At 40.7% G+C, this 26300-nt stretch overlaps 1 protein-coding gene across 1 annotated transcript in view; it reads left to right on the top strand.

Moving 5' to 3' along the window:
* The window catches only part of MAN1A1 (mannosidase alpha class 1A member 1), a 157568-nt gene that overhangs the window by 68489 nt on the left and 62779 nt on the right, over positions 1-26300 (top strand). The window contains exon 5 of the mRNA XM_068395292.1: positions 22937-23031. Coding sequence (XP_068251393.1) covers positions 22937-23031 — 95 coding nt within the window. The remainder of the gene's footprint in view (positions 1-22936; positions 23032-26300) is intronic.

Raw genomic sequence — 26300 nt, forward strand, 5'->3', positions numbered from 1 at the left:
GATGAAGGAATAAAAAAACCACAACAAACTGTTCTTCATTATGATAAATGTTGGACTTTTTGAGTTTCATCTATTACTCTCTACCAACTGTTACTTAGAAGAAAAAAAGAAGAAAAGCAAAAAAAAGCGATGGCACGTCACCTAATTAGTTTCTATCTGCATTTAGAAAAGGAGTTACAGTGCTACTATGGAACCTCAGTTGATGATCTTGGCCTCCTGTCTGACTTCAGACCTAATCATTGCCCACTTAAAACAATCATCCATCAGTGATGGTAGTGCTGTCTCCTTAATGAGGAGCAGACATGAAATAATGATGCAGATGCTATTGATCTAGAGCTACCTTTGCCAGGCTGACCACAAAACATTGCTGACTTCATATAGTGCTAAGACATTCTCCAGAATTTAGCTGTAGCTATTTTCATCTCACTCTCCCTCTCTTGTAGAGGTCTCCCTTCAGAGAGAATATTTAAATTGCACAAATACAAGAAAATATAATTCATCATTTAGCAGTCTTGAATAGTAGGAGGATGAACTTTGTCACCTGTGCAAAGGTATTGGCCTATTTCTGCAAATCAGGAATGTAAGTTCCAGTATAGATGCCTTCGGGATCTTATCTGACCAGTGTCAGAACTGACCTCATGTTTTGTCTCCCACTACCTTTCACTTAACTTGACACTAATTAACAAGAGGACTTTTCCTTTTGTGTCTTGGAAGCTTGATTTCTAATGCTGTTTGAAACTTCAGGCATACTGTATCAGCTTAGTCACTTCTGTGTGAATGCCACTTAACTCTTCCTTAAGCATCAGACTGGCAGTAGAATTCCCTGTTTGGTAGAAATTAGAAGACTGCAATTGCCTGTAGTTTTCTGCAGGCCTCTTTTCAGATTTGGGTCCCGTTTGCCACCTACCATCCATCTGCTGCCGCTTTAGGTGATACATCAGTACTTCAGCAGTGTCATATTATATATCAGCGGTGTTCCTTTGGAGCTCTGAAATGATCTTGATGATTTGTTTCATTTTTATCAATTTATGATTTTTTTTATCTTCCGTATTTCATAGAATCCTGGAGTCATTCATCTTGGAAGGGACCACAAGAGGTCATCTAGTCCAGCCTCAATATTGGGATAATGCATTAGGCTTGTCCTTCTAAGAATCAACTTGCATGGGAACCTGCATAGGCTCTTCAAGACTGAACACTGGGGCAAATTTAGCTTTTCTGCAATGGCTTTTTTTCATGCACTGTGCTCTTTTACACAGACATCCCTTAATTGTTCCTCCTGGCTCTCTAGCAGGCCTCATGTTTCTCTTTTTTTGTTTTTTTTTTTTGTTTTGTTTTGTTTTTTTTTTAACTTTAATAGTTTTTCATTTAACTTGTCAGACATTATCAGTTTCTGTATTCCTTAACTGAACTTAATATACTTTTGATTTACTTACCTTCTTTACGGTCACACCAAAAGAAGACAGAAGGCATCTGAGCCTTTTGATTTGAGAATCGTGTGACTCTGAACCTCATCTTTTATCCTCGAAATTGTTTCTAAGCATTATACCCATTTGTCTGTTACTTTCTAAGTTTGTTTCAGCTGGTCTTCTTGATTCTTTCCAAACTTAAACATTAGCAAAGTGAACCTTTTGTTTATAACAGCATGTTGAATTGGAGCATGTGGTCCCTGTTAAACTGTAATATGTCAAACTAAGTCAAGAGCTACTTTTTCTCTTATAGACTCTGAGTTTCTGCAAGAAGCTGTCATTACAGTGTATAAAAACATGGTTTATATCTGCTCTGATGTACCACTTAGCAGCCTACTCAAGGACAGAGAAGGATTTAAAATTGTCTCTGTGTCCCACAATCGCACTCTGTAATCTCCACTAGTATTTCAGTCTCTTCACCACCTTTAATAGATCTAATGCTGTTCTCTTTCTGTACGAGGCATCAAAATGTACTGCAGAATCCCTGTGGATTCACATTCTGGAGATCACCTTGACTCCTAGGATTTTCTTTAGTGTAGACTGTTCTTCTGCTGTTCCAAGCAGACTGCCCTTCAGTCTTCTATTTCTGTCTCTTAAGTTCCTGAAATGCAATTATATTGTTGCTGTTGATGAAACCCATCTCTGTTAAATAGGTTCTCTATACTCCAAAAGCTTTCTCGTTCCTAATACTTCTGTCCCCTTTCTCCCAGTGCTGCTTGCTCAGCTGCTCTGTGCAACTCTGCCTCTCAAGCTGGCCCCACACAGAATGCTGAAGAAACTTAAGAGAATGGTAACAGAGATGCTGATTTCCAGTCTTGCGCTTAATTCAAATTTTGCTTCTTGGTTTTCCTTCTCTTCTGTCTCTGCTCTGGAGTTACTGATACCATGTATACATACCACAACTGGGAACTCTTACTCAGCTCTAAGTACCTGAATCCCTGTTGAGCCTCTATCACCTGTACACCAGGCACACAATCAGCTGCCATCACCAACAATTTTTGTGCCTTGTAATAAAGACCCTAAGGCTACTCTACAAATGTAAAGTGAAAATAGTGGCAATTTACATTAATTCAGTGAATTGCCTTCTGCTGGAGTTCAGCAGTGGGAATGTTTCTCATTCAGATGTCTGTCATTAGCATTAATATCCACAGCAGGGGGACAGAGCAGCTATGGTGACAGCCTGCTGCAGCTGCCAAACCTAAGCCTACTAGCCTCCTATGAAACCAGGAGCTAGAGCCCTGATTTTGGTCTGAGAAACATGAGTTTAGAACTCTGACTTATACATAACCACATTCTTCGTTTTTAGTGGCTTCTCTTTTGTGGTTGGTTTGGGGAGTTTTTTTCAAAACAACAACAAAAAATGCTTTGCCCGATGGCAAACTTTTTTGACGTTTTTGCATTCATGCATTGACTTTAGAAATAACTGAACAGAAATGCTTTATTGCTCATTACATAAAACAAAAATCCCTGCTTACCTCCAGACTACTATAGTCTGATGCTAAAGCTGGTGAACTGTTAGAAAGGAGAATGGATGATAATGAGAGCTAAGTGATATCTGCTAGTGATTGTAGCAGCTGGTGTGTTTGACATGAGCTCGTGAGCTATATTATTAAGTAGAATTCAAGCAGCTGAGAGGGAGCTAGTTTGTTTGTTTTGAGGATTTGGCTCTCAACCAGATCTTGCAGTTTCACTTGATTGTGGTTCTACAGAACAGTTGGAGAGGGCATGTCTACCAGAAGTACTAGCGTGGGTGCTTTCCTTTTGAGTAGCAGCTCTAGATAGACCCAAAAGAATTCTTTGCATGTGGGTTAATATACTATACAGAAGAAATTATATGCTATTAACAGTCTGTCCAGAGTCACCATGCATCTGCAAAGAAATTCAGTCTCTAAGACAACTGTCTCTTTCATTTATCTCAGTATTCTGTTTCTGTCATTTTGTGGCATCAAATGCAATTGCAATAATAAAGGAGAATAAAAGGAGAGTAAAAACATATTGCCTGAAGAGTTAGTGGAATTGTCCTGTTCTGCAAATTTAATAGACAATGTACAACATATGGTTAAGTACATGGTTCTGTGGAGCCATTTGCAAGCAGTGTTGAGATTGTTGCAAATATACTAGCTAAAGAATAATCCTTGTATATAATCTTACAGCCAAGAATCTGCCTTATTTCTGAAAATGAAAGCAACATAAAAATATCTCAGTTGGTGCTGACAGTGGGAATAGATCAGTATTAATTTATCCTCTTTTAATTCTAGTCTATATAAAATATTTGTAAAAGTATATTCTCTTAGTGGATGTATTATAAAAGTTCAATTAGATGGTAAGTAATAAATGTTATTGAATCATTGTACTGAATATTTTTTTTCCCAAAAAAGCACAGGTAGAAATAGCAGGTACCTGCATTTTACTCTGGGCATGGAATAACTCTTCATTTCTTCATCTAAATCTTTCATGATATTTAGCTAGTTTATGTAAGATTCCATTTTGTGCTTTCTCTCCATAGACTGAGTCTGCTCCAGAGGTTATTTTTCATTAAGGTGGGAGTTAAGTAAATGATATCATCTTCTCCTTATTAGCTTAGAGAAAATAAAAGCATAAACCATCCAGTAGAAGATTCCCGTGTTTTTCATTCTGTTGGCAGCTACTACGGCATTCCATCAGATTCCCAAATCTCACTTCAGCAAAGAATCCTTCTACTTTTGCATAGAATCTTTCTACCTTTTTGCAAAAATTTAGATTACTTCTATTAAAGATTATATAAGCATTAATTAATTCTAAGTATTTTAAATACAAATCGAGTGAATAGAAGTTTGTGATGAATGAAATTGGGAAAGCTCCTCACTCAATTTGCTCTTTGAAGTATCAGATTAGAGATTTATTGCAAAAAACCACTTTGTGCTGTGTACAAGTCCTGCTACTTCAAGCTAACTGAAAATCATTGAGAAAATTGAATGCCTGAAATCAGAAGCAGACATCATTGCTGTTCTTGCATGCCTTTCACGCCTCCAGCAGTAGATACAGATAATGGCGTCTTTGCTGCAGAAGAATCAGATATTCTTTTAGTCTCCTTTGGAATTAGCAATAAGTCTTGCTCAGCAGATCAAACCTGAAACAGATACAAACAAGGTTCACTGGATTTAAGTTAGCATGAACTTTTGGGATCGATGTATGGGGAGTGCTAATTGGCCTGTCTATTTTTTTGGCAGGATCTGTTGTTTGTGCTTTTCAAACAACAGAAATCTGAAAGATTTGAAAGGAAAGATAAGGAGGGAGCTTTTTACCAGGTCTTTCAGAAATTGCAGGAATCCAAATGCTATTTGTTTGCCATTTGTTTGTAAAAATGCAACAGTTGAATAATGTTGTTAAATGTTGTGGTTGGTAAATGAGTGCATTTCCTGTCTCTACTGTGCCCAAAGCTTGCCTCTGCCATACGCAGACTGTATGTGCACCCTATGTGCAAATGATTGAGAGGGAATTTGGAAAAGATGTTCACATCAAAAATCCTTTGCTCCTTCCAGCACAACGGATGCCAAGGGGAATTTGGGTTTTTGGCAGGTAATTGCCCCTAAACAGAGCTGTCATGAAGCATTTGAAAGACAAATCTTTGTTTTGCTCAAATCAATGAATGTAAGGGCTCATTTTGTATAGGGCTAAGTGCACAGAAATGGGCAAACTGCAAACTGTTCTTAAGCCAAAGACTGAGAAGAGGATGAAAAAAAAACACTTTCGTGAAGATCTGAAAGGTGAAATAGAGGAGTAGTAAGTAGTGCCAGTGTTTCATGTAAATCTTACTTGCTTTCCTCAAGGAAAAATATTTTAGGATGCATTTAAACAGCAAATTCAATTTCTTCGCTCACTGTTTACACTGCAAGTCTTTTGTCAACAAGTATTGTACTTTTGTATTCCCACAGGTGTTAGCTGGTCAGCTATCTTACTGTTTAATTTTCTAGTAAAGCATAAGATATGAGAGGTCGGGAGATGGTAAGATGTTCTGAAGAACTTGGATTTTGTTTGATGTGTTCAGCTCTGATACCTTTGCTTACATTAACCCATCTGACCTTGATAACTCCTTCAAGTAGTAGCTAATTAAGACAGTACAGTATGAGGAGGCTCTAGTAGTTCAGCTACATGAAGACTCAAAAGCTTATTTTAACTTCCAAAAAAACCAATCTTACGTAAACTGACAAAACTCTAAAGCAAACACGGAAGATCATTCCAGCAGCAGTGTTACTGGAGTAGAGTCAACCTTACAACTAACAGAAAGCAATCTTCCTTCTGGCATCAATGGCCAGTTCTGTCGTTTCTTATGATTCAGATGCATTGAACTACCGAAAAGGCTCTATAACTAGTTAATCTGAAGAACTAGTTGTCTGCTTTATTCCTTCTTCAACCTTTAGGCAGTTTTCTGCTTTTGCAGGCTAAGCAAAATAACCACACTAGTTGTCTTTGGAAGCTGGTTCAGTCCAGTTAGTGCTTTAAAGTCATGTTGTCCCTTGGGGGGCAAGTTGTCCTTAATTTTTGCAAGCATGGCTAGATAATTTTACAGTCCAGTAGATCCTCAGGATCATCATATGAAAAGGATATGCTGTGAAATTCATTATCTTCCATTTTTCTTTGAAAACTCATTTTTGTTTTCTTCAAACCAACAGCTGCAGAACAAAATCAGCAGCTCACAATGCTGTTTCTTAAAGGATGCTATTTTCCCCAACTTGTTCTTAAAAACACTATTCATAGTATACAGACAATTTCAATCTTTTTCCTTTTATCATGCAAAGCCAGTGAATAACTCAAACCTTCTCATCAGCATTTGCTGCTTGTGGGGTATCTCTTACAAATATCATTCAGTCTGTGCTCAGTCTTTTCTCTCCAGAGTTGCTTTTATTTCCATTTATATTCTAGAGGGAAGAAAAAATCATCTTCCTGATTCCAGGTGGGATCAGTAACTGATGAGATGCTCTGGGCAAACATTGTCACACTGCTGCAAGAGAGTATGGGGATGGTACTCAGCATGTCTGGGCAGACTTACTCCGATGTTAAATGCCATCAACCTTTCTGATTTGCTTGAATGTTATGTGTTAAGATAATATGGTTATTAATTGACCCAATGGCAAAAGTAAAGACTGAGATAGCGAGAACTCCTCCTTGCTCAACCAGTTTCTTCTTGATGGACTATGACAGTTGGTGATAGAAGTAATGAGTGTAGCTGGTGCCAAGATGTCCCTTTTCTAAATCATACTTTTAAGACTTTTTTTTTTATATCTGGTTCCAACTTGAAATTACAGTTAAGGTACTGTAATGTTTTAATTTACATGCCATCAAATATAAAAATAATTTAGTGAAACCTGCAAAGGACTCTCTCTAGGAATGGCTATGTGAAGCATTCAGTCAAGCATTAAAATAAAACACTAAAAGCCATGTCATGAGTTTTGGTAAAAATTGAGAGAGGTTACATGACTGTCGTGTGTTTTTTTTCTTTCCCCTTGCTTCATGTGGGGGGATGGAAAGCAATGTAATGACAGCTATACATGCCAGTATGCATACTTGAAATCTTTCTGAGTACTTGTAACCATTATTTTCTCCAAATATGCACTGCATTCAAAAAAAAATTTTAATCTTTGGAGAGAACATCTTATGGCTCTTTAATTATAGGAATGATTTTGAGGTTTAACTGTAAAAAAAAGTTTTAACTGCAGGGAATTCAGAGAAACAGTTGAATTGCTCATAAATTTATGACTTGCTGGCAGCACTGCTCTTCAGTCAGAGCACTTGTTTCTGACTCTTAAGAATTGGAAATGTCTGCCTGCCTCCTTACATTTTAGTCACTTTGGTTTTATGGCTTGTCCAGTAAGAGAAATAGGCTTATAGTAAACAGAAAGGAATTGAATTAGTCTGCCTGATGATTTAACTTAAAATATAAAAGCAGCTTCTTAAATCATAGTTCTTCTCTCTTGAAGCCTCCTGTTTGGCTTACGTAAAAAGAACTACAAGAGAGTTCACCTTTCTTATATTTAATTTAAGGAAAATACACAAGCACTTTATTTAGGCTCGTTTTTGATGTGCCTATTATTTATCAGACAATTCGGTGACTATTGTATTTCCAAGAAATCTCAACAATAAGAAAGAAAGCACTGAGTTAAGAAACCATCATCTTCTTTTCCTGCTATACAAAAGAGGGTTTTTTTTGTTACATTACTTATATAAAAAGCCAGCTAGATGGTGTGTCAGAGGTCTTGTGGAGGAAGGAACCTGCATAGTATGCTAAATTTTAACATGTTCGTCTCCACTGAAAAATAACTTCTTAAGAATGCATCATCAGTGCAACTGCTAGGGTTACAAAACTCACCTGTCATGGAGGCAAGCTGAACTGCTCGTACAGTTGCAAATTCAGGCTGAATTTACCCAAATGGCACCTTCTCAATCCCATTGTTTTTAATGGAATTTATCAAAACAAATGAAAGAAGTAAGTTCGTGATTGTGACAGTCATCAACATTTACTTGTAATCTGAGAAACCACTGAAGCATTAGGGCTGGGACAGATAAAACTCGGTTCCTTTTCCATATATGAAAAAGTGAAACAGAAGTAGTCTGTAGCTGCTGATGGCAGAGAAAAATCAATGAGACACTTTTATGATCAAATGGCTTGTTCCTAAGTGATCCATGCTATAAATCTAACAGAGTGACAGCTGGCACTGTCTTCGTACTTGTGATCATTTTACTTTTTAAGATATTTATGTTGTTTCCAGTATCTGAGATCACAAAACCTGGAAATTCCTTTGTTAGCTTCAATCCTAGTATAAGGATTAAAGGAAGCGCTTTGCTGTTTAAACATGGGACAGCCTTAACATACAACATTAATTTTCAGTGAATACTCGTTATATGTGGTATATGTTTAAGGAGTGGAAGAAACACTCTAAAAGAGTAGGTTATAATTTATTCTTCTTATATCCACGAGCACATCAAATTAACTGTCAGTGGAATTGCCCATGCCTGAAGAGGAAAGGAGGATCTCTGGTAGAATAAACTTTAATGCACATAAGACTCCTTAAGCTTTTAACGAAGAATGTGTAAAGCCTGGAACTCTGTAATTCTGTGCCCAATGTCATGACTTGTTTTTAAAACTTTAGTATTCAGACTTGCCAGTTTGGATTTTCACCCTGCTTTGTTCCTTGTCCTAATCCTTTTGTCACCTGTGTTGCATGTAGTTCGCTAGTTATTAGTTGTTCTTATTATTATTAGTTTACTGCTTGTAAAGCAAGCCACTACTGCCTTACAAGAGGAGACTCTTGTTGTTAATTAATTTGTTCCACTGTCTACTGAAGCTATAGGTTGGACAAAAGTCACTTAGGACTATACTATGACACTGCCTTGTACATGCCCTAATGCTCTGCCACAATATAACATTTATATATAACTTTCAGCAGAAGCTGAAACATGGGAGGTTCCCTCTGAACATTAGGAAACACGTTTTTACTGTGAGAGTGACCAAGCACTGCACAGGTTGCCCAGAGAGATTGTGGAGTCTCCATCCTTGGAGATAATCAAAAGCCATATCTGGACACGGTCCTGGGCAACTGGCTCTGCGTGGCCCTGCTTGAGCAGGGGGGTTGGACTGGATGACCCCCAGAAGTCCCTTCCAACATCAGCCATTCTGTGATTCTGTGAACTTTCACTGCCAGCTTCATGAAAACACAGCTACTTGGCTATCTGGAGCACTTTATGTGAAAACAGCAGGGAAAAGGAAAACTTTCCTTTCTCAGGGCTACAGCACTACCACTGCAGACCCATGACAATTGCTCTACAGCAATAGGAGTAACTCTCTCCAGAAGGAATAAACCCTTAGCTGGCTAGAGAAGAGCTACTCTGTGCTACCTGGTCTGAGGACATTGTCAGTATAAATTTTAACCATTTGAGGACTGGCCTTTGAGTGATATAAATACTTGTGATGGTGTCAGATTGAGACTGATGATTCAGGAAGACCGCCCTTTTGAGGGGGACCAGAGGGAAAAGACAGAGCAGTTATTTTTTTCCATTGGCTCAGCAAGCTGATCAGGTTTGCTCTGTAGGTAGCCATTGGCTAGTGGTTGGTTCAAGGAAGATGGTAGAATATGGGAGATCCTGAGCCTTGGACTCTTTTGTCCAAGGACCCTTTTGATTCCAACTGTCGAGAGTTGTTTCATTAAGCTATTATTCTGATGTTGGAGTGAAATATTCAAGTGAGTAAATGAAGCTAGAAAAAAAATGAGCAAAAGAACAATTAAAGTAGGCTTACTTGGTGTCCTGTTCACGTTGTTATACGTGTATATTTGATAAGCATCATTTAAACCTCTTTCTATTAACAGCTGGAACAAACGAGTATCACATAACACTGGCTGAAACAAACAGCTCTCCATTTGCTGTTGAGTTAACATTAAAAAGCAAATAAAATATCCTTTACCTCTGCAGAGTGATTTTAGCCTTTTCTGTGCCTGCCTCCGTGGTCTAGGAGCGTACTTTAGAGTGAAGGCATCCCTCTAAATCATTTAATGGTATCGGGATGAAAAGATACAGTCAAATTTACAAGGCCAGGAATGAATCTTCTGTTAGCACTTTATGCTACACTAAGTATGTAATTATTGATTCACCATGCAAAGTTTATTAGGCTCCTCCACCCCACCCCCTACTTTCACACAGATGGTGTTGCAAATCACCTCTCAACGGTCACCTGCTTGAAAGGAGAGTTTCATATGCAAAGTGCTGTTCTTTGTTTAGATACCATAGCTTGCAAGATGTAAAATGAGGCAGCTATTTAAATTCCTTGTTACAGCACTTGGTCTGGGTACACAAGATTAAATAAAAAGTAAATTAGGAAGCAGATGCTTGTGGCTTAACAGAGGAATTGGGCTAAAAGATACTCTTCGTTACTGGTGGATATGAGTAATTCTACTAAAGCAGCTGTTTCCTTAATCAGGAAAAACACAAACCTCTAAGATGACATACAGATGTTTTCTGTATCACTTCACGATATAATGAGTTTCCATTGTATATGCCATATTTTTAATTCCATTCCTATTTACTTACATCCAATATATTTTCAAACACATGTGTGATTTTCCTTAACTGTAGAAGACCTGAGCGCTAAATACATGATGTATTTTGTGCTTCCTTGCCTGGTGTTAGTCTATGAGTTGCTTCTAGGGCTGGCAGTGTCTCTCACCAGCATCCAAGCATTTGAATAACAGACTTCTGCAGGTTTGAGGGGGGTTTGTTTTGTTGCAGATGGAGGGGTCTTGGGAGGGAGTTTTTTAGCGATAGTGTCTGTTCATCCTTTAGTTGTGCATTTGTTGTGCCTCTTACAGTGCTGTCTGTTGCTCAGAGCAGGGCATACTATAGTGTTAATACATATATAGTTGGTTGATATCCTGTTCCAGTTATGTAGATATTGAGTAGAAACAGAGGTTTAAAACTTCCACTGGCTCTTGGGTGTGGGCTCAGTCCTCTGTCATGGGCTGCTGACAGTTTTAATGCCTGCTAGCTTGCCACCTGCCCTTGCTTGAAACACATGCTTTATTTGACTGGAGACCTGGGACTCCAGGCTTTCTACTGCTGACAGGACGCAAGACTGGCAACCCAAATCTTTGACACTGATTTACTGACACTGAGCTGTTTCATAATTTATTTATTTGGGGTGCTGTGGGATTTCAGAACCTTAAGATTTGAGTCCAGCTTTTGTAGGCGTGAGTCTTGTTACCTGTGGTTTGGGCCTCGGGAACCAGCTGCCAGAGCACAGTTGATCTGCACATATACAGCAAATCCAACTCATTACTCATCATGCATGCTGTGTATCACGCCTCTTGAAAAATTAAGACTGCCCTGAGTTTGGGGTGAGGAATTCTCAAAGGCTTTTATACCTAACAAATTTCTTTTTTTATAGGCAATCATTAAAGTTTGTTTAATACATTCATCACCAGCTTTTCTTGAATTATCGCAACAGAGATATTATTAAATGGTCAGTTCATGATATTTCCAGGTACTAATGGGTTGTAGCTAAGCTTTTAGTTGTGCAAGTATACATAAGCTTTAAAAAACCTAATGCTTTCTTGACATTAGTAGATAAATTAACAGTTACTTTTTCTCTTATGGTCTAAAAGTGCTTCCTGTTAAATAGTTCTTGGATTTTCTGTCTGTATAAGCAATCTTAAATAAACATGAATAGCACAAAAGAAAATAACTAAATATAACTAGAACAAACTCTTCCTTTATGATTTTTTAATTCTGCAGTTATTTAGCAATTCCTTCCTTCATTCCAATTTTAAAGTGCAAGTCAGATGTGTATAAGTTACTGTACATTAATATTTCTTTGTTTTATGCCTTGCCTTCCTTCTGCCAGTTTGTACTATTTGTTACTGGCCTTCCTAAAACTAAGATTTTTCAAACACAATATTTCTACTTAAAAATTCTTTAGTTAAAAAACAACTGAAGTAATTACATGTGTTAGCTACTGCTGATAACTTGAGGGGGTTTGAGCTTGTTGCTATGTACATTTGGATTAAATCTGGAAATCTCTCACTAATCCAGTTACTTCCATTTGATTAAGTTCTCTACAGTCTTCTCTACAGAGGGGGACTCTTCAGGGTACTATGTGACTTCTTTGGTACAATAATCAGCTAGAAAAGAAAATTAATTTTCTTGTCATCAGTGAAACAATAACAAAAAAGGCCCGTGGTGAATAAAAGAAGGGATTTTTTAGTTTTGGGGTTTTTTTTCAAAAAAATGCAATCTAATTTTTGTAATAAGCATCTTTTTAAAGTGAATTTCCTTCTGTGAGCTGGTGACCAGCATAGTGGAGTATTCTGGGAAGGGCAGTACAAATCTGAAAGCTTACTGTGTTTGTTATTTCGTCAGGTGGTGAAAAAGGCACATACTGCTCTAGCAGTTTGCAGGTGAGATAGAGTTGTTGCTCACAGATACCACAGGCTGCCTGAATCTCTCTAGTAAGGTTATTTGCATACTTCTACAATCATGATTTTCAAAAGCTGGAAACTTATGCACGCCTTCCTGAATCTCCATGTCATCTTGGGTGCCAAGAGCTTTCTCAAGGTTTGAGCACTCTGATGCCTGCTGCTCTCACAGATGTGTCAAACATAAGCTTTAGATTCCTGTATCGAAGATCATCTTATAAATACTACCCTGTGGCTGTTTCAACCTTAGACTGGGATAAAAAGTCCTCTTTTACTGCAGGATCTATATTTTCCAGGCTCTCTCTACTGAAAACCATTTGTCTTTTAACTCATTCCAGCCAAGCACTGTATGATGGTAGATGCTGAGCAGGATCGTGGGAATGGCTAGAATTGTCATTATTTTTAAACGAAACATTCCTCCTGCCTTATGCAGCTGTGATATTATTCATATGTGTGAGGGAGAGATTTGTATGAAAACTAGTGCTGCCTTGAGAATTTTAATGAAAGGGGAGCATCTGAGATTATTTACCAAACTAAGTTGTTATTTTTTTTTTAATTTAGCCCTTTCCCTGGGATTTCTGACATCTCCTAACCCCAGGATGCCCCTGAGCTGTGCTGTGTAATGGCTTACCTTGTGCTCCATCTGCCGGCATCCCGATGGGACAGAAATCCGACCAGTTGTGCTTTGCTAGTCTCCAGGGAGGGGGTGACTTGTTTAAGTTCACAACAAAATAAAATGCTGCTCTGTCCCGTCAAAATTCTCAGGTGAAGGTGTGACAAACCACGCTTTGTGACGGAGATAAAGCACGCTTCGTTTCCTTCACCATGCTTTTATGGAAGCGGTGCTGATTTAAATTTCCAGTGCTTAGTCAGCTCTTCACTGTCCAGGCTGACTGTGCTTGGCATGCCCCTGTTGATGGGTTTGGCTCGAGCAGCACAGACAGTGTAGGGTGCTTTAAGGTGTTTAGTGCAGAAACCCCCTTGCCTCTGTAGGGAAAGTTCTTGCATCCAGCCAAGCCTCTGAGCTCCAGGTTGGTGCAACCCCAGGAGACCCAGGCCTGCTCCACCCAGCCATCAGTGACCCTCTGGTCTTGGGGATTAAGAGGAGGTTTATTAGCTCTGAGCAAAGTATTACAGGTGGGCAAAGGTGCTCTAGGTCTGACACTACGCTTACAAACCAGAAAGCTTTCCCGAAACTCAGAGTGCTGAAGAGCATGATGCTGACTCAGGTGTCAGTGTGTGCAGTTGCACTGATTAGCTCTGGCTTGTCTTTGACCACTGTAGGTGTAGCCTTGAGCGGAGCCACTCATTTTTAATCCACTGTCCTCTTCTGTGTTCTGGTAGGAAGACATGAGGTTGGGTGCAGCCTTGGGGTGGAGGTGGGCTTATGCGTTGGTGTGACATTTCATGTGTGCTCCACTCAGGTCCAGCAGGACCAGGGCTGGCCCAGAGCTAGCAAGTTGGTCTTGGACCCAGTCTGTTTCCTGGGAAAATTCTCAAAATATGCTCTCAGCACTTCTGGTTCTGGGTGTACAATAAATACTACTACAGCTATGGAGGTCCTAAATGAAGTCCATTGGACTCCTTCTGTTGTTACTGGTTAACACACTGACGTGACTCATTACAACGCTTGTTTCCAGAAATGTAATTAACTGTCTCCTCACCTTGTAGCAAAGATGATTCATAACTGACTTGGCTTAGCCAGGAGTGAGGACTGAATGAAATTAAACTCAAAACCACCTGCTAGTGTCAAGGTGACAGTAACTGTAAAAGCAGTAATTGCTGCTGAATTAATGCCAGCAGCTGGGTAACTTATCCAGGTGTCATAAACACTGAAAATACGTTATAGGAAATGGTTTCAAATAATATGATACTTAAGTGTGGTATCACTTGGTATTGAAGATAGTGGAAGAATTCAGCTTAAGCTGTTTCAGTATTCTGGTACGTCAGGTGGATTGCCACAATTTTTGTAGCATTTCTAATCTTTCATTGTAAAAATAAACCAAAAGTAAGCATAGCAATAATCCTGGATTGTCTTTCAGCAAAGAAGGTATTGGAACAAGGTCTTCTAAGAGAGTTCTCTTTTGTTAGCAGATCGCTTTAAACCTAAATCAACATTTGTTATGCTGAAAGGATTTCTATTCAGTGTTCTGAAGAGCAGCAAAGAAGCCTGTCCCTGTTCATTTTTCTGCTCTCGTTTCCTGGTTTTGCACTGAAATATTCATTCCTTACCCTACTGGGAAAGGCAGTCAGGTACAGGAAAGAAAGCAATAAATCTTACTTAGTGGCTTGTCAGTTTCTATCTGTAAATATAAAACAAAAATGAAAAATGCTTAATTTGACAGAATTAGAAATGTGGAGAAAATGTCTTTGTCAACTGAAAAAAAAAATAAAAATAGGTTTGTTTCCTCTGATGTTTAGCTTCTGTTTTCCCTCATATGGAGGAATTTTTAAGGCAGAATTCTGGCTGTTCTTTAATTTATGATACTGTACCATGTTATGCTCTTTTTTTTTAATTATACGTCCCTCACATGCAATTATAAGATATGTTTCCTGTGTTTTCTTTTCTTCCTGATTAGCAACAGCAATTAAATCTATGATAGGGAATCTAACATTTTCAAAGGGGTTTGTCATTCCAGCTAGAGGAAATGGTTTTGTTTATCCAGAGGAGATAACATTCTTACACTATAATGAAAGCCAGTGCTCACCAAATGACAGCTCTGGTCTTAGCCCTGCAGTTGCATCTTTGCAGGCAGATCCTCATTTCTCTGTGGGAACACTGTTTTTCCTAATAAGATTTGATAATGGACACAGGAGTCTGCAAAATCTGATTGATTGTGGGATTGGATCTTCTAACATGAGCAATGCAGTTCTGAATGTATGACCTCTTTTGAAAGAAAAATACTTTTTCTCTAAATCCATTAAAAAAGATCACAAACACACTTTGATATCTGCATGCCTCAAGATTGTGTAGAGAATGTGAGTAACTGCTTTAAATTGAGTATTTGGAAAATTCATTCAGTTCACAACTTCTTTTCATCCAAAGTTTGTGTCTCTGTCCTAATTCATGCCATGAACCTCTGCATTTGCATCAGTGGCACAAAGTAAGCAGAACCAAAAAAAAAAAAAAAACCATGCCCAAACTGCTTTTCTAAGCAAGAGTGCCCCACTGAATTAAGGTCACATTTGAGAGAAATAAGGAAATTTTTATTAGAAAAACAATTACTGTGGGAAAACTGTTGATGGAAGTACTGTATATGTAAATGTGGTTACTTTTCTTACCTTTTTCAGTAACAGTGCTAGCAATCCTACTAGAATGAAAGATGCAGATTATAGTTGCTGAGGAAGTGGATGAGTCTTGGCATCGGGAATCACAATGTGCGTAGGTATGGTGTTGTGCAAAAGGGTACCTCCTAGCAGTGGTGGTATGATAGGGGAAGCTCCCAAGTCAGTTTGTTCTCTCTTATGAAGATCAAAGAATATTTATATGCATTTCAAAAATAATTAAGAACGTCTGATGGAGTGAGAAAATAATGTTTTTCTCCCTGCCTTGGTATGTGTGTTGCCTGTGGAATGAACAGACGGTAACAGGAAAGCTGCGTGTGCGCAGCAGCGAGCTGGATTTCTTGTTTACGTGTTGCTGTGTACTCAAACGTTATTCGAAGAATTGCTGGCTTGAAGTAACGGTAACAGGACTGGGTGTGACTTTTGTGTTTGTGAGGCACTTGAGATTGGTAACTCAAAAGGACAACAAAGGTGCTGCTTTACTGAGCACTGAGCTTATTTTAACTAACAATTTATAGACTACTAATATAAACAGAGATCTTAACAGAAAATGTAGTAACTCTATCTTCTGTGTAATCTATTACATGAATATAGTAAGTATCTAATTTGCTTTAGTGCTAATTTTAATTATGAGTAGGACTGCAGAGTGTGAGGGAGTCTGTGTATTTATTCCACAGAGGAGACTTTCTTACGCAAGATCTTCACACGGTGAGAATCAATATCATACAAGTTTGTTAGGGATCTTACATAAACCTTTTAAAAAATGTTAATAATACTTTGAGTTTAAAGAGAAGGAATATCTTGCATCCAAAAATCTGTCTTCTGTTAAAAATTAGGTTAGAGAGAAATGCTTGAGAAAGTGTTTAATATCCTACCTAACTTTATAGTGTTACATACTGATCATGTATTTCTGACTGGTTGCAATTATCATTTTCTTTCCTGAATCACAGTGCTTCACTTAGAATAATTTTCTTTGTTGTAGTATAGTATCTAGCTGAGTTAAATGTCGGTGCAATTTTTAGTCGTTTGGTTGCTTTTTAAAGGTAGGCACAATGCTTCCCTCTGAATCCTCAATTTAAAATAAGGGATTGATGACGGTGTGGCTTACTCATTGCATTGCCTGATGAAGGGACAGCTGATATGTCAGGGAAATAGCTCTGCAGCCCCTCTTCCTTAAAAAATATGCAGTATAGATATGATAGAGCAGTGGAGCAAGTCAAGGAGGTCTTGGGAGTGGTTTGTAGACTTTTAGACTTGCAGGTAAATGTTTAAACCATGAGAACTAAGTGTGGGGTGAAGGGTGAGTGCAGACATGGGACCGTGACAGCTTCTGCCAGGTCTGATCCAGCTGGAGTACTTTGTGTAAGCCTTCAATACTGCTGGCTGAGCATCCATGAGGAGAGGCCAGGAAAAGTCCTCGAGCCTCTCAGGATAACCACGGGGATGGGAAATTTTGCTGTAGATCTTTTCCTTTATTATGTATAATGTCTCTCTTTTTTGTGCTGTGTCATTTCTGCCTTTATGGTGTGCATCTCAGTAAAGGCTGTCATACTTTTTGCTTACCAAAAAATTACTCTGAGTGATAGTGGGGAGAGATTAGGGTTTGGCAAAAAGTTGAAATTCATGTCAGCAATAGAGATATTAAGTAGAAGTTTCTATTGTTTATTTACTTTTTTTATCCAAAAAACCTATCTTACCCTCTACAATATTTATTTCTTGTCCAATATTAGAAGTTTCTGCAAAAGAAAAATAAGCTGAACATTGTGGATGATATGCAATAATTACAACACCTGCTTTTCCTATTATTGTTTTTAACTGTTAAAGCTGCAAACTGAAAAATAAAGTGGTTCCTTTCTGATCTTCACCCTTTAACCCTTGCTGAAAGAGCATAATTCTGCTGCGTGAAGTTGCTGTTTATTCTGTTCAGTCAGAGTGGTGTTGTATTCTTGTCATTCTTGCCTATACTGCTCTACTTAATAGACAGTGATTTAGCAGTCAGTTGTTCAGCCATGTTAAATTAGCCCTAGAGATAGAATTGGATAATGTCCATAGCTGACTTTTTTTTTTTTTAACTTTGGAAGGGGAAGGAAAATCACTAGCATGCATTTGTAATAACCTGTTGAAATTCTCTTGTAAACAAGAAGTGCATCTTCACCTCAAGACTTGTTCCAAAATTGTATGATGGTTTAAAAATAATTTAGTTCTCTTTTCCTAGTTGTCTACTAGGAAAATTGTTTACTACATTGGAAGAGGTGCATTTTGGACAAGAAAGAAGTTAGAATGCCCAGCTTCACTGTGTGTTCTAATGCTGGTGTTCAGAGCAGTGTCCTTATCAGGAGTGAATTACATTTTCCTTGCATATCCATAAGTGGAACACTGTTTCCTTACTGCTTCATATCAGACGTGTATATTTTTTGATAACCATTATTTTTGAGATTTCATGAAGTAGGGAATTTTAATTTGAAAGAAATTGAGTTAATTTATAAAAGACATACAATAGAATTGAAAAAATATGTGAGAGTTGGTAGAAATATTTACAAAAAAAAGCATTATTGCTGTGCATCAAATCTTTAATTAAGATACTAAATGTTACATTTTTGTCCAGAAGCCATTATTGTAACAGACCTCTTTCTGAGCTTGCATATAATCTTTTTAATGATGAAGGATTAATACAGCAGTTACTGAGCCTTGCTGCCACTGTGACAGTTAAATATGTATGTGCTTTTTGAAAGGGAGATTCCTTCTTGTCCTAAATACACATCTAAAAAGAGTACATATGACACCTTTAACCACACTCCATAAAAGAAAACATCCTACCCCCTTTACATATGGCAAAAGATAGGGTTTTACGCTGTGCAGCAGATGCTTCTACAGAAATTTGGGGTCCTTGTGTGCCCGTTTCTTGGGAGGGTGGTCGTAACCGCTCTCCTGTTGATACTTCAGTGTTTCAGGGCAGAGATGCTAAGGTAAGCTGAGTTGATCTCACCGTACATTGTGAAAGGCTGAGGAGGCTTCTTTTGTGCTGAAAGAGCAAAGCATAGTTTTGGCTTCAATAGAACAAGGTGAAAAAATGTGGCTGCGTAGTGTAACGAGGGGAAAGCTTGCATGCTCCTGGTGGGGTTACTGTCACTGGCTCCTCTCAAGGAAATCTACTAAGAGATAATTATGTTCTGCACCAACTGTTTCTGAGGGTCCCTCAAGGTTTTAACCCTTGGGGAGACTGAATTATGTGCTGGATGAAGATCACAAATCCAAACTAATTCTCAGCAGAATCCACACAATTGGTAAACCAGGAAGTCAGAATTAATGTGGATTATGAAGGGATTTCGAAGCAAATTGTTTTCCTTGCTGCCTTGCTTCAAGTTTCTCCCAGCACTCACATGCGATCCATTTGAAGAAGTTTTCTGGCTCCAGGCATAATTTGGTTTCGAATTACTTAACCTCCCTGAAAATATCTTGTACTGTAATTCTAAATCTTGGACTGTTGTCACGGAAATCTTGTCATCTGTGTCATATGAAGAGACTGTAGGGTAGTCTGGAGCTTCTTTGTGGTAACTGGTTGGAGATGTGAAAGTTGGGGGTAGCCTGGGTTGTAGCGACCACGAGATGGTGGAGTTCAGGATTCTGCGTGGAGGAAGCAGGGCAAGAAGTAAGACCACAACCCTGGACTTCAGGAGAGCTGACTTTGGCCTCTTCAAGGACCTCCTTGGGGGTGTCCCATGGGTTAGGGCCCTAGAGGGCAGGGGAGTCTATGAGAGCTGGTCAATATTCAAACATCACTTCCTCCAAGCTAAAAATCGGTGCATCCCTATGAGTAAGAAATCAAGCAAAGGAGGCAGGAGACCTTCATGGATGAGCAAAGAGCTTCTGACAAAACTGAAATGGAAGAAGGAAGTCTATGGAATGTGGAAAATGGGACAGGCTACTTAGGAGGAATACAGGAAGGTTGTCAGAGTATGCAGGGAGGTGACAAAGAAGGCCAAGGCCCGCTTGGAATTAAATCTGGCAAGGGACATCAAAGACAACAAGAAGGGCTTCTTCAAATACATCAGCAGCAAAAGGAAGACTAGGGAAAAAGTGGGCCCGCTGCTGAATGAGGAGGGTGCCCTGGTGACAGAGGATGCAGAGAAGGCGGAGTTACTGAATGCCACCGTTGCCACAGTCTTTACTACTAAGGCCAGCCCTCAAGAATCCCAGACCCTGGAGGTACAAGAGAAAGTCTGGAGAAAGGAAGACTTCCCCTTGGTTGAGGAGGATCAAGTTAGAGATCATTTAGACAAACTGGACACCCACAAATCTATGGGCCCTGACGGGATGCACCCACGAGTGTTGAGGGAACTGGCAGATGTTATTGCCCAGCCACTCTCTATCATCTTTGAAAGGTCATGGAGAACAGGAGAGGTTCCTGAGGACTGGAGGAAGGCCAATGTCACTCCAGTCTTTAAAAAGGGTAAGAAGGAGGACCCAGGCAACTACAGACTGGTCAGCCTCACCTCCATCCCTGGAAAGGTGATGGAGCAGCTCATTCTGGATGCCATCTCTAAGCATGTGGAGAAGGTCATCAGAAGTAGTCAACATGGATTCACCAAGGGGAAATCATGCTTGACCAATCTGATTGCCTTCTATGACGACATGACTGGCTGGGTTGATGAGGGGAGAGCAGTGGATGTTATCTACCTTGACTTCAGCAAGGCTTCTGACACTGCCTCCCATAACATCCTCATAGGAAAGCTCAGGAAGTGTAACTTAGATGAGTGCACAGTGAGGTGGTTCGAGAACTGGCTGAATGACAGAGCCCAGAGGTTTGTGGTTAGTGGTGCTCAGTCTAGTTGGAGGCCTGTGGCTAGCGGTGTTCCCCGGGGGTCAGTACTGGGCCCGGTCCTGTTTAACTGATTCATCAATGACCTGGATGAAGGAACAGAGTGTACACTCAGCAAATTTGCTAATGACACAAAACTATGAGGGGTGGCCGATACACCAGAAGGGTGTGCTGCCATTCAGCAAAACCTGGACAGGCTGGAGAGCTGGGTGGAGAGGAACATCATGAAGTTCAACAAAGGCAAGTGTAGAGTCCTGCACCTTGGGAGGAATAACCCCATGCACCGGTACAGGTTGGGGGCTGATCTTCTGGAGAGCAGCTCTGCAGAGAAGGACCTGGGTGTTCCGGTGGACAACAAGTTCACCATGAGCCAGCAGTGTGTCCTTGTGGCCAGGAAGGCCAGTGGTATCCTGGGGTGCTTTAGGAAGAGTGTGGCCAACAGGTCAAGGGAGGTTATCCTGCCGCTCTACACGGCCCTGGTGAGGCCACACCTGGAGTACTGTGTCCAGTTCTGGGCCCCCCAGTTCAAGAAAGATAAGGAATTACTGGAGAGAGTCCAGCGAAGGGCTACAAAGATGATCAAAGGACTGGAGCACCTCTCTTATGAGGAGAGGCTGAGAGAGCTGGATCTGTACAGCTTGGAGAAGAGAAGACTGAGAGGGGATCTTATCAACACTTTCAAATACCTTAGGGGTGGGTGTCAAGAGGAGGGGGCCAGACTCTTCTCCGTGGTGCCCAGTGACAGGACAAGGGGCAATGGGCCCAAGCTGAAACATGGGAAGTTCCGTCTGAATATGAGGAGGAACTTCTTTACTTTGAGGGTGGCAGAGCACTGGAATAGGCTGCCCAGGGAGGTTGTAGAGTCTCCTTCTCTGGAGATCTTCAAAACCCACCTGGACGCGACCCTTTGCAACATGCTTTAGGGGAACCTGCTTTGTCAGGGGGTTGGATTAGATGATCTCCAGAGGTCGCTTCCAACCCTTAACCATTCTGTGATTCTGTAATGTGATTATCCCATTATCCCATATCTCTTGATCACATATTTTTTAATAATAAAAACCTTTACCCAGAGTGGCTTTTAGAATGTGGGATTTTATAAATTGTATTTTATTTGTGTGGAAAGAAATCTCTTCATTACCTTGTTTTCACGAGCAAATGTCTTTATGTATTCATATAAACATATGCATTTTTTTCTTTCTCTGAAAATTTGCTGTACCGTACTTGGCTACACCACAAGATGCATCAGATGTACAAGTTGATTTCTAATACATAAAAATTCATCATAAATGTGTCTGAGGGGGAAAAAAAGGAATTGAAGGGAGCCATTATTAGAAAGAGAGAACAATGAAGGTGACTTTGCTATTTTGGCTACTACAACTGGGATAATCCCTTTCAGTGTCGCGCAGGATCCCAGTGTAATTCCAAGCAAATAGGCCTTGAACATCCACATATTGAAATCACTAAATAGGTTTCTATATTTAAGTTGGAACAATATTGCTTCTAATTAAAAACGCTCTTACTAGAGCCCTCAGTGCTCAAAAAGTCAGGTTAATGTAACCTGAGTTGAGCTGGCAGTTGAAGGAGAGCAAAATCCTTTCTTCTAGCTTTTTATCTACTACTCCGAACATAAAAGTTCCATGTTAAATTGTTTGTCATTCTTGGGGGCACATGTTAAACAACTGGGGTCTCTCCGCTTCTTGTTTTTAATATGAAATCTGAAACTCTTTACATGCTAAAGACCAGTTATGTCTCAGTTATCTGTAGGAGTATATTCCAATTTTTTGATTCATCGTGGCATTGATACCCATCTGGGTATAAGCCAGCTGAGTCCATAAGACTGTGGTGCTGCAAAAATATAATTTTTCTTTTTCTTGGGAGGGGAGGAGGAGGTTGTTTTTGCCGCAGATTGCCTGTGCAACACATTCGCAGTATGGCAGGTACACGGTGATCCAGCCCAGGTTCCCATGGCATGCTGGGCCACCGTTAATAAACCTCACCCAGAGCAAAGGCAGTGTTTCTGCGGCAGCATCCCCACCGCTCTGGGAGGAGGTGTCGCTGGGGACAGGTTGCTGCCTGTGATCCAGCCTGGGTCCAGCAGCCCACCCGGCCATGGCCCCCCGCTCCCCTGGGGAGTGCACAAGCACTGGAGTGCGTCTAGCCATGCTGATGTCTCCGGCTTGATGCTGGTCATGCCAGATGCAGGTCATCTGGGCATCGTCAGTGTGCGGTCCTGCTGCGTGAGTTCTCCTGTTACTCTGTGTAATGGAAAACAGGTTGTGCTGCTTCGTTCCTTTGACGTCACTCTAAAAAACCAGGGACACTTCATTGTGCTAAGAGGACTTACAGGTACCCTCAATAACGGTATTACCTAATTTAGTAGGAGCAACAATGCATTTTCCAACACTTTGTTTCTTCTTAACTTCCAGGCTTTCCGAAAAAAGGCAGTGGAGCTTGGAGAGAAATTGCTACCCGCTTTCAATACTCCCACTGGGATACCTTGGGCATTGCTTAATATTAAGAGGTAAAACAACTGCTTTTTGCTGATTAGAGCATATTAAAAAGTTATGTTGAAACAGTCTTCGTCACAGAAGTATTACTATTGCGGCACAGTTTTTGTCTTTCCAGCTAGGTAAAAGTTGACATTAAATCCTTGGTTCTACAGTTTAAATTAGGAAATTTAAGTAGATATACGTTGCATGCACAAGAATGCGTATAGAAATACATTTATGCACCTCAGAACTGGCTGCTTTTTTGTCAGTTAGTATGTTGCTCATCACTTTTCCTGAAGTCCTCCATTGCTTTTAGTGTTGTTATACATAGGATAAGGGCCAAAGGACATGTGCTACGCTGAAACGGTAAGGTTTCCAGCCACTTTGTACTCATATTTTCACCTGTTCTCAAAAGTAGTATCAGCGTGTCCTTCAGTAGCATATCAAGAAACAAGAGTAATATCTGCTACAAGTAACTCGCTGTTTTGCACCCGCTCCCAAGGAGTGTTTTTGCTTTGGCCAGTTATGCTTTGAAGACAGCTGCTCTTCTGAAGTCACTCTGGCCTCCAGCACGATTCCAGACAGATATCAGCAATTCCTTGGTCTGCCTCAGACCTGACAGCAGTGATACTGTGCTGCTAAAGAAAATGTTTTCTTTGTACTGCCTGGGGAAGAATATTGAAAGTTACACCTGTGGCGTGTGTTTGTGTATGCATAAGGACACATCAGCTCTCTTCATACCCCAGCACCACCTGCCACAAGAAAGTGAAGCAAGGAGAATTTCACATGTGTGTATATTGGTGTGGTGTTGTGTTGTGGTTTTTTGCATGATTCCCTCCTTGACAGTCAGCATCCTCCACAGTCCTTTGCTTGATCTGTACTTATGAGTACACCTTTTTCCCAGAGTGGGGCGTACATTGAACGTGTGCTTGCTCGGTTGGCTGTGTTTGCTTCAGGCTTCCCAGTAAACTGCTGAGAGCCAGTCCTACAGAAACCCCTGGTATGTCAGTTCAGACAGGCTTATCTTCCACCTTCCTTTCAAACAGAAGTGAGGTAGGGGGCGTAAAGCATGTCTGTCTGCAGGAGCAGGAGGGAGTTAGCGCCTGCTGAACTTTCTCGTTTTGAAGGGGCTGATGAACTGCTTCCCAGTGGTGTTCCTTGGACTTTGACTGGTTACTTACATGCATGCTAGTGATTTCTTCTCAAGAGACTCTAATTTCTGCACAAGTTCAATAGCGCAATGGCTTGAGGTTTGTTGGTTATTTAAGCTGTTACAAAAACTGAGTACAAAACCCTAGCATACATTTGTAATTGCAACACAACAGTACCTTATTCTACATAGTATATGTGAACATATGTAAGGTGTTTAGGCTAAAAATTTGTCGTACATGTAGCCCTTATTTAAATCCCTGCTTATCTATTAAATATATCAATGGTTTTTGCAAGTAGTTCAAAATCTGTGGTAAGTCTTTGTGATCTTACTCTAGCTTCTTACAACAACCACTGCAGTGCACTGCAGGTGTCAGCCTCAAACACTACGAGGTGTGATACAAAAGGGATTTATTTCTCATCTCACCCCAGAGTGGAAGAGGATCTCTGCCGAGATAACTTCCTTTGCTATGGCAGGAAGAGTTACATAAAATGCTGGGTTCTTGGTTATTTGTTCTGAATCCTTGTGCATCTGCCTAGATTTGACCTTCAATAGATTACTCTTCCATAATACTGAGTGTAAACAAATACGCTGTCATCCAAGCTTAGGAAATGCTAAGCCACTGAAGCCTGCATATATTACAGATCTAAGATGCCTCATTTCTAATTAGTATTTTATTTGATTTTATTTTGATTTATGCTTCAAATTGGAGAACACTCACGATAAGTTGTGGGTGTCAGTGGTTATTTTTAAATTACTATTTTTGGATTAACAGATGAGCTGGATATTTGTTTCATTATGCAAATGTTCTTCACAAAATAGTTTGTTTTCTCTGCTCATCCTGTATCATCATAGCCAAACTTGCTCTCCCCTTCACAGAATCACAGAATCAACCAGGTTGGAAGAGACCTCAGGGATCATCGAGTCCAACTGTTGCCCTTGCACCACCCTGTCAACTAGACCATGGCACTAAGTGCCATGTCCAGTCTTTTCTTAAACACATCCAGAGATGGTGACTCCACCACCTCCCTGGGCAGCCCATTCCAATGTCTAATGACCCTTTCTGAAAAGAAATTCTTCCTGATGTCCAACCTGAACCTCCCCTGGCGAAGCTTGAGGGTGTGCCCTCTTGTCCTATCGCTAGTTGCCCGGGAGAAGAGGCCAACTCCCACTTCACTACAACCTCCCTTCAGGTAGTTGTAGACTGCAATAAGGTCACCTCTGAGCCTCCTCTTCTCCAGGCTAAACAACCCCAGCTCCCTCAGCCGTTCCTCGTAGGTCAGACCCTCCAGACCCTTCACCAGCTTGGTCGCCCTCCTCTGGACTCACTCCAACACCTCAACATCTTTCTTGAAGTGCGGGGCCCAGAACTGAACGCAGTACTCAAGATGCGGCCTCACCAGTGCCGAGTACAGAGGGACGATCACTTCCCTAGACCGGCTGGCTGCGCTATTCCTAATAGAGGCCAGGATGCCATTGGCCTTCTTGGCCACCTGGGCACACTGCTGGCTCATGTTTAGCCGGCTGTCGATCAGCACCCCCAGGTCTCTTTCCACCGGGCCGCTTTCTAACCACTCTTCCCCCAGCCTGTAGAACTGCATGGGGTTGTTGTGGCCGAAGTGTACGACCCGGCACTTGTTCTTGTTGAACCTCATGCCGTTGGTCTCGGCCTATCTATCTAACCTGTCCAAATCCCTCTGTAGGGCCTTCCTACCCTCCAGCAGATCGACACTGCCACCCAGCTTGGTGTCATCTGCAAACTTACTGAGGGTGCACTCAATCCCTCCGTCTAGATCATCTATAAAGATATTGAACAGCACCGGCCCCAGAACTGAGCCCTGGGGAACACCGCTAGTGACCGGCCGCCAGCTGGACTTTGCCCCATTCACCACCACTCTCTGGGCTCGGCCATCCAGCCAGTTTTTAACCCATTTAGAGTCCACCCATCCAAGCCCCAGGCAGCCAGTTTGTCCAGGAGGATGCTGTGGGAGACAGTGTCGAATGCCTTACTGAAGTCTAGATAGACTACATCCACAGCCCTGCCCTCATCTACTAAGCGGGTCACTTTGTCATAGAAGGAGACCAGGTTGGTCGAGCAGGACCTGCCTTTCATGAATCCATGTTGGCTGGCCCCGATGCCCCGATTGTCCT

Source organism: Nyctibius grandis, chromosome 1, assembly GCF_013368605.1.
Source record: "Nyctibius grandis isolate bNycGra1 chromosome 1, bNycGra1.pri, whole genome shotgun sequence".
In the NCBI taxonomy this organism is placed as follows: domain Eukaryota; kingdom Metazoa; phylum Chordata; class Aves; order Nyctibiiformes; family Nyctibiidae; genus Nyctibius; species Nyctibius grandis.